Genomic DNA, 15,277 nt, shown 5'->3' with positions numbered 1-15,277 from the left:
CATGCATCTGTCACCATTTTCTATGGCTTCCACCACATCTCCTCTAATACCTAAAGGGGAATCCTTTGAGATAACGACCTGCAGGATGCTAGGCCAAGGTATTTGCAGTCTTACTTTACTGCTCTTGCAAACATCGTCAACATATAGCCTAGCGTCATTTTCAAAAGTTCTGCAAGGCACCTTTTATTTTTTATTTTCCCTTCTCTACGGCTTGTCGATTTCGCCGTCATCCATAAAAGAACGACTACTTGAGTGATCATGACAACCAGATCGTTATCACTGCGAAAACGGAAGATAAACAATACCAGAAGAGCTATTTTCAACAGATGCGTTTCCAGCGAAGAGGCCGTGCAGTAGAAGCGAAGCTGAAAAGGGTTAAAGGAGGAGTAGGCAAAACCGACTTCCTTCTCTAGCAGTCCCTTCCCCTCCCCGTGACGACGAAGGAGCGATAGACGTGAGCGCCAAGTGCGTGCGAACAACTAGTCCTTTCTGCCCAGCAGAAGAAAACGCAAAGACCCCCGGAGCTCCGTAGGTGCAGGCCTGCTGCAGAGGGGACCCCAGGAGGCGTCAGGGAACGTCACGAATCACGATGCCCTTCCGGAGAGGTACGTGTGCGCGAGCTAGCTCCAGACTAGTAGGTGTGTGGCGGGCTGGGCTGGAGTGAAAGCCTGGGAGGTGTGGCAGGCCGAGCCCTCCAGCGACTGCTTTTGAAAACAAATGCCACCTTTTGCCAGTCTTCCGGCACTTTTTTAAATTCTTTTTTATTTTGTTGAGGACTGGACGTCCTTATATGGACCTCTTTCTGCAGCGTTAAGAAAAAAAACGTCTACGCCTTTGGTACACGAAGACTTCAGCATATACATGCCAACATTTTGAAACAAGAAAGAGGGAGATTTAGAAAAAAACATCGGGGAATTTAGGGGCATATTACCAACGATTAGCGATATTTATCGCTAACGATGCTTAGCAACTAATTTTGTAACGCTAAGCATCGCCGGACATTATCGCAGAGATAACTTGCTATTAGCAAGGTTTATCTCAGAAGTGATAAAAATCCTCGCGCTAACTGCCAAACGAGAGATTATCGCTGGAAAACCAACGATAATCTCTCGAAGTTTGGCGTTAGTTTGATGATGGGGGCTCACATAGGATATCATGGCTAAGTCAGGAAAATACCAGGAGTAAAAAAGCAGTGCTAACCGCGGTTAGCGCTGCTTTTTTTAATCACTAACAGGGTTAGCGAAATCCTTGATAATAGGAGAAATGTTGCTTAACAACATTTCTCCTATTATTTTTCTCTGGAACGCCCCCTTTGCATCTCATTAGAGATGCAAGGGGAAGCGTAGATAAAAAGGGTGCTAACATGCGAATTTGCGTGTTAGCACCCTGTTGCTGATAGGGAGATAATTTTATCTCTGCTTTCTTGGCTTTTAAAGCCAAAAAAGCGGAGATAAATCCCTTAATAATATGCCCCTTATTTTTTCCCATTGACCTACATTAAAGCAAAGTGATGTTCAGACGTGAGACGACTAAAATGAAACCATTTTGGCTTTAAAAAAATTGGGGTAATCCGGGAGTTACATTATTTTTTTTAAGTGATCAAATTGGATTTAAGTGTCAATTTACCGAAATGTGCAAATACTAAGGCCAGGACAGGAAAAAAAGGATCAGTAACTGGGGTCACCTGAATAATCATGCTATTTTAAAATGTTATTTATTGTTCACATGTTTTTTGACACATTGGATCCAGAGTAGCGTGACTGCTGCAGCTATAGAAGTCCTTTAGTTCCACACCTTAGGAGTTTCAAATGTCCCCATCTCAGCAGGAGTACCTTTATACAGGTCTTATGTTGTTTTTTCCATTTTACAAATGTGGGCCTGCCGACCACTATGTTGTTGGTTAAAAAGCCAGGACTGATTAAAGGTCCATCTGATCACATGAGACCAGTTACACTTCTGCGCCTGCACATCCTAAAGGTCATCTTAACCCTCTTGATTAAAGGGAAATCGAGGTAACACAGAGACCGACACAAAGGGTGTGTCACCTCCTCATCAGGTAAAATCATTTCTTTACAGAGCTCTTAAGTTACCTGCTTTGATTTGTGTGTAGTTCATGCAGTTCATGTATTTTTTGTTGCATTTTGGGATTTGTAGTCCTTCTAAAGAGACAAGTCCTTTTGGGGAGTATGGGGAAGAGGGGACAGTGGTAGGTGGTACAGCTTGTGAAAGGTTGAGATGCTAGCCTATCTGAGGTAGGATTCTTTGAAAGGGTGAGTTTTTGGTTTCTTCCTGAACTGTGGGTTCTGATGTCAGAGAGGATGTTTTTTGTTCCAAAACCAAGGGCCGTAGGCTGAGTCGGCTTGATTTCTCTTTCCTGCACTGCCTCAGTGATGTCATGAGTGATTTCACTGACCATGTTATGAGTGATGTAATTTGTGAGGTCATAAGCAGTGCATTGTGGGGGCATAAGTCATAGTTAGCTCAGGTAACTTTAACTGCTGAAATTCACTGGTTTTGTACGAGTGGATTCTGAGCCATCCTATAATGTCCCTATAACCTACATTTTCAGTGAATTTTATTTCTCTCTCTCTCTCGCTCTCTTATATATATATATATATATATATATATATATATATATATATATATATATATATATATATATATATATATACACACATATACATACACACACTATACAAATGCTACTTCCTAACTATATCGTCCCTGTACCCTTTGTTTTATTAAAGTGAATTTCTAAGGTTTTAGAAACAGTGTTTTTCACAGATTTTATGGATTAGCCGCATTTGCCACATAATCCATCATCAAATGCATAATCTGCAGATTTAAAAAACAGTTGCTAGACCTAACGGTTTAAAGGGTATTGAAAAAGCAGTGGCGTGTTGCCACGCAGTGGAATGCTCTTTGCAACGTTTGACTGGTCACCTTTCTGTTGCTTATTGCTAAAGTAGGGTGTCGAAATGGCACTAATGAGCTGTTACCTATGCCCAGATGGTGCTAGCTAGTGTAACAAGTGCTGAAGGTCAGCACAAGTTTAGAGACGGACACCTCCCACAGCAGGTACATGCATACTTGCTTCACCTCTGCATGATGTGCTTAAAGCGCCCTCCGTCAGACAGCTGAAGAAAGCAAGGCTTGGACATGGTGCAACGGCCTGAGGTGCCAACTTCGGAGCTGGGGAATCAGGTTTGAGTCTCAGCGTTGGCTCAACATCCTGTGATTCTGGGCATATAACTTTATCTCCCCATGCCTACCAAAAAAATTAATGTATTGTTGTGTAATATAACTTGTTCTCAAATAAAGTGCTCCAATACCTTCAAATCCGTTGTGCTGTATAAACATTCTTTAAGAAGCATTTACAATGCAATGGTTTCGCCTTTGGAAATGTTAGAGCTATTGGCATTGTAAATGACAAAATTTGTATTTATGTGTTCGTTTTGAAAACAGATAAATAAATGGCATTGTCATTTACAATTTACGTATAACACTGCGCACCGACATTTTATTGTAAATATCCCCCCAAAGTATGATTGGGTTTCAGGCTTTGATTTTACTATCAAGGGCGTAGACTGAATCACTTCTTTTTTTGCATGTTAGAAAAGTGCATGTAGCCTGCTCTTGATGCATTGTGTCCAAACCTTAACCATTTAAAGATGAAAAGAGCTTGCTCACATTGGGTGCCCATCTGTTGCCAATAGTTCTCACGCAGAGATTAGTTGTGCCAGTTTAGCTATGATGCCACCCCAGCTGTTCCCAGTACCAAGTGCTTAGAAACACGTGACATGGTCTTACTGTTCTTTAGTAGCATTGCATTAAAAGAGATTTGATTATAATAAACCTTTTTGATGCACTCCTAAATGTTTGTGCAGAGGGATAACGTTATTTTTTGAGAAAGTAATACTAAAAGCCGTTAAAGACATATTGTACACAAGGATCTATCACTAAGGACAAGTTGTTGTTTTCCCTTAACCTGCAACTTTACTCCCTCTCTTTTTCCGAACTGTTGTGATTCCAAGAGCTCTGAAATCGGTGCTATATTTAAGTACTACTAGGTTAGCCTGTCTAATGTAACACATCCGTGGAGTATAGCAAACCAGTTTTCTAACAGGGAACAGCTTCTAGTAGATAAGGTTAATCTGTCAGCAATGGCAGGGAAGTGCTTTCAACAATGTGCTCAGAGCCTCGGGCGTATCAGAATTCCAATAGCATTTTCACTGTTAGAATGTTTACCGCACTGTGGTTGTCCCCATGGTAACCTTCACTTATTGGACAGCGGGCGTGAGCATACTTGAAGCATTACCAGCGGGCCTTGCCTGGCAGCCAAAAGCCACAGGGGCGATTCTCATCCGAGCATGCGCCGCTATGCTTCTGCGTTTACTTTACCTTCAAACACTCCCCGTCCTTTCTTCAATAGGCTTAACGGAGTCTTAAGTCATAACATGGTCACAAATAGCTGTTCAAATGCGGGTGTTTTGAGACACCATAGCCGTGCAGCAAGAAAACAAATCCTCCTTAATGTAAACAATCTTCTTTTTTTGTCTCTTTCAACAGTTTGTTGGCGGCAACTCCATATCAGGGCATTGACTGAAAAATAACGGGCTTGTGTATCAGCAGGATTTATTAATTCTGGGTCCATGACCTGCCAATGCCAAGAAAAATCACAGGTGAAGAGGGGCGGAGCCTTAGAGCGTGCGGGGTCTCGTGCAGAGCGCAATGTACGTAGCACTCTGCCCTTCACCAAGCCCACCACCCCCATCCCCCCAAAAAACACAAAGGGTCCCTAGTGCTTTAGCTGATGCCCTAAGGTGTTTTCGCACCTCTTAATAGAAACTGGCTGCTTACAGATGCAAAAGAGGAGCTGGAAAATCACTCTTTGAAGGGGTTTCCACCTCGACTAGCATGCCACCTTGTGATTTCGGCTCCTCACACGGTGGTTGTGTGAAGGGAGCCGAAATAGTGAGTGTGACACACCCCGGTGAGTTGGAAGGTCTGGAATGTGTTGATACAAAAGGGTCTAGATGTCTGTGCGTGGGGACGGGTACAGGGTAGAAAAGAAAGAACAGAAAGAGTATACTATGAATGCATTTGAGGCTGGCAAGTTTTAATTTGTCAAAACACAAGTGCCCAAAATGCTCCTGAAGGAGCTAAAGCCTTTATTTTCCCCTCAGACTCTTCTTTGTACAACCAACCATCCCATCTGTTTCTCTCACTCTTGTAGGCTCTTTTGCATCTCTGCTTTCACCCTTTGTCACTGCCTTCTTATCTTTTTATTCCTCCTGTTTTCTCCATTTTCTGCCTGTCGCTCTGGCCCAGCATCGTTAGATGATAAAAAAAATAAACCCCAGTTCCCAAAAGTGAGTGATGGCACCCATCACCTGCAACCACCGGCACAAATGCACTGTCTAGGCAAGCTTACAAGGATATGTTTTGCAAGCATCCAAGCTTTTATTGCCAGTTACTACAGAGAGGTGTGAGACACTGCATATTACAAAAAAAATACACTTTGTCTCATCAGGAAAGCTTCAGTACACAAAATATCCTTCAAATTTCATTGAAAAAATAACCCTGAGACATGTTACATGAGGGAGCATGACCCCTTGATGTTTACTGGTGTTGGTAGGACATAGACGAAGCAAACCTAACTAATCACCAAAAACTGGTCCTTCGTATCAAAAGATTTTTTTAGAGCAGCAAAAGACGTGAACATAAAGCCCTGGAAAAGGACAACCCGGTCTCACAAAGAAACTGCTTCAGTCTTTACAGAACAGAGTGCGAGTGAAGGAATTTCCTCTGGGAAGCAATTTTCACATAACTTTTCTCCTTCTAACTGTGTCTCTTGAAGAACAAAGACTTAAACATATTGAAACTGCACATTGAGCACAGGATCTGTGTGTCCTTGAGTGTACTGTACTGGCACGATGACGGCACAGCATTCACAAGCCTACTTCTAATGGCCCTACCCACAATGCATCAGTAGCATGCTAGCTCACTACCGGCAAAACAAAGGAAATAAAAAACAAGCCTCGGAGCACTATTCGATGTGTCTGCCGCAAACTCCCCAAGCCCCGGTTCCTCTGTTCGAGAGATGCCACGCCCAGGGTGGCAGGTTATCCCCTCTTAGATAAACAGCCCTCGCCTGCCCTCACCGCTCTTCTCTCAGCTGCCATGGAGCGCCCCTCCAGAGAGGGATGCCACCATCGCCGCCAGAGAACCCACCCTCCACGCATCTATCTAGAAGAGACTCCTACAAACCCACAAAGATGCTTTGAAGCCCGCACCCCACCCCTCCTCTCACCCCTCGCATCCGTCTTCCCAATGGCCTAGTCAGGCAACGCTCCAGCTCGCCCAGCAGTCCAGAGACGGACAGGCCAGAGCTGCCATTACACACAATTAATTGGGGCGGACGCGAATCTCAGAGTGCTGTGAAAGGCCCCCGGGGGCCCGGCCCCTGACAGCTTATCTTCGCGCAGCCACTGAGCTCAGCTGGCACTGTCAGGGATGCATTAGCATCCAGGCCCTGCCCGGGCCTTATCTGCTCACTCACGAAAGGCACCGAGCCATTTGCCCATGCACTGCTCCGACATGCAGCCGAGCGCCGGCGCTGCAGGGTGGGCAGGAGAGATAAACACATGCGAGGTAACTGCAGCGCCCAGAGAAACGTCCATATGCAAATTCAGGGCTACTCGACATGTTTAGGTCGCTGGCTTGTGTCAGTACGGACGATTTATATTTATCGAACCAACACGCAGCAGCCTCCTTTCCTGTCCATGTGCGAGCAAGGGCCGTGGGAGGAGAGGGGAGCATTTCTATTTCCCGAGCATCGAAAGGTTACGCACACGGGCAGGCTGATAGTATGCTCTGCACTGCGACCCTCGTGCCACTCGAGAAACAGTGACTCACGAACACAATCGAACACAATCAGACAATGCCAGGAGAAGGGGATAGAGGATAGAGGGATGTTCGTCAGCCACGAACAAATGATCAAAACGCACCGTCTCCCCAAAAAAAAATAACATCCGCCCACCGCCGGAATGACGTCACAAAGGGGTGGGATGAGAAAAATTTGCCGGAACGCCCACGAATCGCCTCGGGAAATGACGGACAGTTCTCTCTTCCAATGGCTAGCCTCCATTTATGGAGCTAGCCAATGGAAGAGAGAGGCGGAACGAAGGCCACACTGTTCTAACATTAGATTTCGCCTGCGCCGAAAAGCTGCGCAGTGCGCAGCTTTCGACAAGGCAAAACCTAAAAAGGAGGAAGTGATTTTTTCCACAAGGGTTGTGTTGACACTACCGGGAGATTGACATATAATATTTTTTTAAAAAAAGATAGCTTCAATAATTACATGCAGTCGCAAAAAGACATTGATTATAAACTAAAAAGAAGCCCCAGCAACAAAAACAAGTCAGCGCGCTGAGGCTCCATGGGTTGGGGCTTTGTTGTAGACACCGCCAGCAGCCGCAGACCGCAGTACCTATGAGACTGGGGCCATGTTGAGGGGAGCTTGCGAGGGTCAGTTAAGGAAAGATCTTCCGACTTGCACTTGATTGTATTGGACTGTGAATGCTGGGAATACAGTGGACGCAATGTTACCAAACAACTCCAGCCTAATACACTGTACAGAAGCGAAGCATTTGAAGAAATAATAGCTTACCCATTGGATTTTATGCAGTTACTCCGTAGTTTATGCATAACCTTCGTGGGGCATAACACTCAGAAGTATGGCAATTACAAGATGGTGCATTGGAGTGGTGTGGCTCACTGGTTAGAGGCGGCAGACCCTTAAGCAGAGAAGGGCCCGGGACCAGGGTTCAATTCCCGACGCAGCAGGGTCGTGAACCAGGGTCAAAACGGACTCGATAATTCTCGCCTCGGTGCCTACTCTAACCAGGGAACACACTAGGCAACTCTGGGCATTAAGCTTGCCTCATCTCTACAACGGCCCCCCCCAGACACCGGGGATGCCTGGTTTCACCTTGGAGATACCCAGAATGGGACCATTTCACAGGGAAAACCAGGACGGGTTCCCCAGTGGTCTTCAGCGCCAGGATACTCCATGGAGTCGCAGTGCGCTTTACAAGTACACCCACATTTACATTTTACAGTCCATCCACTCATTATTCCACTCATTATACCACTTGCAAACATATAGCAAGAGCCCTCTAAAAGGTTTATTCCTGGACACATCAGCAGCCTTTCCCTGTAATTTCAAGTGCTGGAGGTCAGTGCAAATCTAGAGATGGACACCTCCCCCAGCAGGCACATGCATCCTTGCTACACCTCTGCAGGATGTGCTTAAAGCACCCTCCATCAGACAGCTGAAGAAAGCTACGTTCGTAGTAAGAGTGTAATGTCTTGCATGAGGCGTAATGTAATGGCCAGAGATTACAACTTTGGAGTTATGGAACAAAGTTTGAGTCTCTGCGTTGGCTCAACATCCTGTGATTCTTAGAAAATCACGTAATCTCCCCATGCCTACCAAAAAAATGTATGTGTCTTGTGTAATGTAACTGGTGCTCAAATAAAGTGCTCCAATACCTTCAAGTCCATTGCGCTGTCGGAAATAAACAAGCAAAGAAAACTGAAAAAAAACAAGCTGCGAGGCGCGGGAGGTGGTGTTAGGGGAACGGCTCAGGTAGATTAACTGACCATGTAGAAGTGGCAGTCTGCAGGACGGAACAAAACAGCCAAAAGGCAGGATAAATGTATATTATTAACCAATAAAAATGAAGGAATCTGTAAAGGCAGACGAAAGAACCAATGGAAAGCGCTAGGCGTGTTCAAAGCCCATAGCATTGAGTACCACATGTCTTGAAGACAGTGTATGTGCTGCCTAGACAAGACCTAAAAATAGGGATGGGTGCACACGGCCCCCCTCCAGTGGCTGTTTTGATCTCCAGGGACCACCACCTCCCCAGGGCATTATTACAAAATTGGAGGGGAGGGGGCAGTGCGGACACCCCTCTTGTGCTTACAGCAGCCCTGGGGTCCAATTGGAGGGGGCCGCACAGACCCCCCTCCTTGCCCCAGTAAGGCCCCAGACACCACCACCTCCCCAGTGCCAGAAATAGAAACTAAAGAGGGAAGGGGCCATATTCGGCCCTGGGAACCACCACCTCCACGGGGCAGGCCCTTGAAAATGAAAGGAGGGGGCGGTGCCCCCCGCCTCCTTCTGGGGTCACTTATGGCCCTGTGGACCCACCACCCCTTGGAAGATAGCAGTTTGCTCTCACTCAGGAGTTTTGACAGTAAGTCTGCTCCTGGCGGAAGCTGGAAAACTGCTCCTGCCTGCTGGGAACAGACTTTTCATTTGTTTTCCGGCCATCTTTGTGTGAGTGGCGGTACGATTGAATGAGTGGGTGTGTGAGTGGCTCTAGAGAGGAGTAAGTGTGTGAGTACTGGTATGGGTCTGTGAATGGGTATGCAAGTGGTTGTGAGGGTGTGTGAGTGGGCGTACAAGAGGTTGTATGGGGTGTGAGTGGGGGTGTGAGAGATTCTGTTGATGATGTCATCAGTGATGTCATTTGAGATGTCATGAGTTATGTCATCAGAGGTGTCACTGACCATGTCATGAGTGATGTAATATGTGAGATCATAATCAGTGCAGGGTGAAGGGTGTAAGCTATAGTTTGCTCAGGTAACATTAACTGCTGAATTTCGCTGGTTTTGTACGAGTGAAATCTAAGCCTACCTATAACGTCCCTGTAATCTTTGTTTTTTTGTGAATTTTATTTATACACACACACATATATTTATATATATATATATACACTCACAAATATATTTATATACACACATATATATATCTTTCTTATATTTGCCTTCCTGCTCGCCACTGTCTCTCTGTGCCTTGTCCCCCGAATGCCTCCTTACACCTCCACTCAATTATCCTATTCGCTCCCATCCTCTGCCGCTCTTTCTCTTTTCGCTCTCCTTTGCTCTCTGTCCCCTCTCTAAAGATATCCTTTGTCCTATGTCTTATCTTTTAGTTAATCAGGCTGTCCTCGGCTCACACTTATTTATTTATGCTTCTTGCCACCACTTATTGCATGAATTTTGTCCCCATCACTTTACAGTGTCTCAGATCAAATCAGAACATAAATCAAATAATTACCAAATGTATTGCCTTGAATCATCGACGTAGCAAACTCACAGAAGCCCACTCACATACTCTACACAAACAATGAGTTATTATTTTCAGTTTCTTTGTCTCAGACTCCCTGTGAATGCAGAAATCACAAGTTTAGAGTTGCAGTTTCATGAGTTGTGCAGTTTCCTTTCGTTTGTTGTCTTGTGCACTAGGTTAATAAAGACACCACAGCATGCTTGGGATTTGTGATTGCTATTGTTGCAGTGCAAAGATCATCACTAGTGGGAGCTCTTATATAGGGTTGTGTCCAGTTCTGGCACGGGCACCTCGAAGAGGAGGGACTGGATCCAGTTGAGCGAGGGGCTACAGAAGAGCCCAATTCATACACTATCCATAGGTTACCAGGTTCGGCAAGGGCTTTGCTCATAAGATGCCTGGTTAAAATCACATAATATCTTGTGGTTGGAATGTGAAGTCCAAAATATTAACAACTTGCCTCATAACTTTTCATGATTGAACATTCCGTTGTGAGCCTTTCCTTTGGACATGCATTTTAGGCAATGTTGCTGTGCCCTTGTAAATATCTTCTCATAGATTCACATACACATGTATAATGAGGGACTCCACTTCCCGTTCATTAAAACACAACAAGGAATTGAACCAGGCATGTGCTGGAAGACTCGGAAGAAAGTTCAAATTATTTATAGAGGCATGGATCCCAGAGATGCTAGGGATACCACTGGGAGGATATTTGTAGGGGAATCCTTAAAGGTAAATGACTATGAACAGTGAATTCTATCTCACCTAAATCCTGGGGGAGGTATCATGAATAGGTGCACTGTTGTGCAATCGAACTGTACGCCTGTTTCTGCAGGATCTGTGTGGTCTACAAGCCATGCAATACCTCGGTAACTGCAAGTTAGTGAATGAGCTGGAGGCAGCAGTTCTTGGACATAGGGTATGGCGATCACTAATCAATGTGTTAGAGCTGTGCTGGCTACATCCATGGCCTAACTTGTTCATTTACTGATTTAATGTATGAGCGACAGACATGCACATTTATTTGATATGGGGCCACAATTCAGTTCTGCACATATGTAGGACATAAGCCATGGTGCCCTGTCCTTCGCACTTCCCACCTTAGCCACAGTTAGTTTATCTATGTCTTAGAGGATATGAAATGTCTAAGACCCCTCTTTCCAAGAAGCTAACTCGACCGAACCCTGGAATGTTCTGGGGAGCTAGCTTTCCGACCTCCCGTTCTACCCTCTGAAGCTGACATTCAGAGTAATCGAAACTGTGTATCCAGAAACAATGGCACCAATAGCTAGTCGCATTAATACGTTAATACTAATCTATACTGATATGTTGCCTTTGATGCTTTCCGTTTCTAGGCAGTTTTGACCTCATCTTTAACACGGAAACATGGTTGATATTGAACACCGGTATCTTCTTTCCATTCTTGTCTATTTGCAAAACTGACATAAAGCTCCGAATTGTTGTCAGCTTGTCAAAGGATAATACAAAAAAACAATTAAATATCACCTAGGAACTCTCTGGAAAGTCAACAGAGTGGGTCTAGGTGAATGGTACAAGTTACACATTTGTTATTTATGTATCACTTTATGTACTCGATGTATTTTACTTTGGCAATTCTTGTTCTATTTTGTGATGAAAGCAAAGTACTTTGTATTTTTTGAGCTGTGATAGAGCTGGAGTATGGCTCAGGCTGTGAAAAAAAGGAAGGCCCAAGCAGTGACCTTTGGTTTGTCAGCTGGTCCTATATCAGCCGGAGCACCTTGATCCTGCCAAGGCTTGTTAGCGAACAGCACTTTGAATGTAGACCCCCAATGCATACCAGTAAAACGACAGACAAGCTCCTTTTCTTCACATGGGGTCAGGTGACAATTGTGAAGCGTTTACTATAATCTGCTCATGCTAACTGCAATGGGAGAGGGATTGGATGTTGGTTGACTTTTCGAGGTAAGGGAAGTTCTTTCCTAATCCAAAGATCCTCTTTGAGGTAAATGAAGCCCCCAAAAGGATTACAATTGTCCTCCAAGTTGCATCAGAACAATTAGGAATATTGCCAATAGGCAACCGTTTCTGAATTAATGTGTTCTTTAAATGAATGTTTATCACTGCCAACTCTTGACGTCTTCCCCTCTCCAATGTCTGCATAGAATTGAATGGCGTCTCTTGTACCAATCTCAGACCTTCCAGACCTGAATAGAGTTTCACCTCTGCGTCAGGTCCGGTGCAGGGGTGAGACTCCTTTCAAGAGTATGGTGTCAGTAAGGGTTACAGGAGTCAGTCTCCATTGAAATCTCTGCAGATGCAGGAGTAAGCAAGGATATTCCATTGTATATCTAATACATTCATTCAGGAGCTATTTATGTTACGTAGATTTGTATGGCGCGGCTTATCAACCGTGAGGGAATCCAGGCACTGGAGGAGCGAGGCCTGGCAGTGCTCCTAATTGAATAGCCAGGTCTTCGTTTTTTTGGGAAGTTGAGAAGTGGAGTTGTGGTTCTGTTGAAGTTCGTTCCAGTTTTTGCTGGCAATGAAGGAGAAACCGTGCCCTCCTGTCTTGCTGGTGTGGGAGATTTGTGCAAGGGAGGGAGAGGTGGAGCGTAGTTGTCTGGAGGGTCGGTACAGTTGGAGTCAGTTGTCGAGGTAGGCTGGTCCTGTGTTGTGGAGGGCCTAGTAGGCGTGGATGAGCAGCTTGAATTGCAGAATTTCTGAAAGGGTAGCCAGTGTAGTTCGGCGAGATGGGGAGTGATGTGGGTGCTTCTGGGGATGTCTAGATGAGTCTGACAGCAGTGTTTTGGATGGTCTGGAGTCTTTGCGTGAGATGGTTTAAGATGCTTTGGTTTGTAATTGTCTTATACATAAAGTACATATATAAAAAAGCCTCCAGGCACCGATAACCTTTTCCAAAGACATTTGTTTACTAAATACCGTTTTCTTTTTTGCTTGCATACAATTACTTCACTGCAGCTTGTAGCACATCTTTAGCAACATTTTGTGAGTCATCTTTATATAGCTCTAACCTGTAATACAACTAAAAAATGTAAGGTGAGGACCAAGTATCAACTGCATGGATTTAGAATATCCTAATTGAGTCTAAAAACATCCCTGAGCTCCTCCCTCTCAGAGAGGGGGTTGTAGCCCTCAAAGGAACTAGGTTTTTCCTTTGAGAGGAGAATCCCAAATGATGAAGCATGTCACCTCTGGTGAGTGAGGGATTTCGTCCTGAAAAGGGATTCTCCCACAGTTAGATCTGTGTGGGTTAGTCTATGGCTTCAAACACTTAGTCATTTTTGATACTTAACACGTAACAGACCCAAGGATTTCGTTTGTTTTTCAGTTTTTTTAAGATTGCCTGCGAGACATATACTGCGTAAGTGTTGGTCCTGAAAGCAAAATGCGCCGCTGAAATCCGATTTTAAAGGCATATAAGGCCTTCCTGCCCTTCATATTCGGAAGGTATTACTCCTCTGATTCCAGAAAGGATGTTGATGCCATCGGTGTCAGTATGGTATTCACCTTGGGGACTTGGGGATAACTGTCCTCAAACTGCTCCAACAGATATCTTCCCATAAGAAACCTCGGGCATTATGCTTTTTCCAGTTCTTTTCACACCTTTAACTCCATGTATTTGACAACAGTATGAAAGGGTAGGGCTTCAGTTCGAGGTGCACAGTCCTGTGCAAATAAACCCTCCCCCTCTAGGGTTTTATTGGAATTTAGCACCTCTCTTATATGTGCTTTAACCACGAACAACTGTCTCCCTTGAGTGAATGTTCCTTTGGGCCATTGAGCAGCTCATTATCTGCATCCATGCACTGCCTCTTATCAGGGGGTTGCGTTGCACCATGCTGGGTAGATATTGAAACCCCCACTTCCTGCCCTGGGTCTGTTGCTGGGACCGGGAGTTCCTGGTTGTTTGTTTTCTGTGAACTCTTTCCATGCTCTGTTTCACCAGGACCTGAATCGATTCCTCCATAAACCGAGAAAGTGTTACCAGCAAGGTCATTGGTTGTCAACTGAGCTGCTATCTTGAGTAGTTATATATGTGCGAATTATTTAAGAATTTTTCTTATAGGTGCTAATTAACTATAATTACACCCCCTGGCTATTTACCTTAATCACTACACTCGTTCAATTTGAGCAGCCAGCGTAGAAGACGACGTCGACATGGACGTCGCTGTCACTGGGCAGAGTTCCCCATCTCCTGCTATGTCGCCTCCCTAGCACATGAGCATGGAGCGCGACAGACACTTTATCACCAGGTATGCCCCCTGCCATGATATCAGCATAAATACAGTAACAAATTATCGTCTTAAAAACACATACCGAACTTCATGTTGGGTGTTGGACAGAAACCAGCGGGAAATGTCAGCGGGAGGAAAAGGTCTTATGGGGAAGCCCGAAATACTAGTAGGACTAACGCTTACATCGACTGACATGCAAAATGGCTGCTTGGGGGCAGGGTCACCTCCGTAAATCATTATGACAGGGCCCAGGAGTGCTGATGAGGAGGTAATAAGGGTGATGCGTTCTACAGCTGAGCTTTCACTTTTCTGTCCAGGGCAGGCTAGCAGAACGTCCCCGCGCCCCCACTTCATTTGTTTAACTGGCACAGGCGCGAAAGCAAATGAAGATTGGGTCTAGAAGGAATGTATGATGTCTTTATTTGTTGGGCAAGCATAGGAAGGCGGGAAAGGGAGAGAAGCAAGGAGGAAATGAGGGGAAAGACAGGAGAGCAGGGAGACATGGAAGGATACAACAAGCCTTGGCATAGCCAATAGGTCTCGCCTTTGGCACCTTATGTGTCTAGCCAGAACTTTTAGGTATGTTGTAGAGCATTGTGGTTGCTGTGCATCCTGTTGAAAAGTTATGTGTTAAGCATTTTTGTTACCTTTATACAAACCAAGACGACATTATATACAACTGAACAACCTGATTAAAAAAAGATTTTAACACAAAAAATGTCTTCTAGTTTTTTTTATACTTGCACAGCTGGCAATTTCTTACTGCCTGTCCTCGTGCTTGTTTGTTATAATTTCTTTTGTTATGGGGGAGCGGGACATACATAACGGGGGAGTGGAGGTTGGAAAACAGTAATTTAATTAGAACAAGAGCAGCGGACGGACACTAGGGTAG

The 15,277-nt window shown here is 44.8% G+C and overlaps 1 protein-coding gene across 3 annotated transcripts in view; it reads left to right on the top strand.

Annotated features, from left to right (window-relative positions):
• The first annotated feature begins 422 nt into the window (after positions 1-422).
• PFKFB3 (6-phosphofructo-2-kinase/fructose-2,6-biphosphatase 3) overlaps positions 423-15,277 on the top strand; it is a 271,308-nt gene continuing 256,453 nt past the window's right edge. The window contains exon 1 of one of the 3 annotated variants that reach the window (XM_078677152.1): positions 423-605. In XM_078677152.1, coding sequence (XP_078533278.1) covers positions 590-605 — 16 coding nt within the window. In that variant the 5' untranslated portion in view covers positions 423-589. The remainder of the gene's footprint in view (positions 606-15,277) is intronic. The other 2 variants (XM_078677146.1, XM_078677173.1) reach the window with 2 other exon arrangements.

This window comes from Lissotriton helveticus, chromosome 1_1 (genome assembly GCF_964261635.1).
Source record: "Lissotriton helveticus chromosome 1_1, aLisHel1.1, whole genome shotgun sequence".
NCBI classification, from domain to species: Eukaryota; Metazoa; Chordata; class Amphibia; order Caudata; family Salamandridae; genus Lissotriton; species Lissotriton helveticus.
Note: the sequence above shows the minus strand (reverse complement) of the source record. Positions and strands in the feature narration are given on the sequence as shown.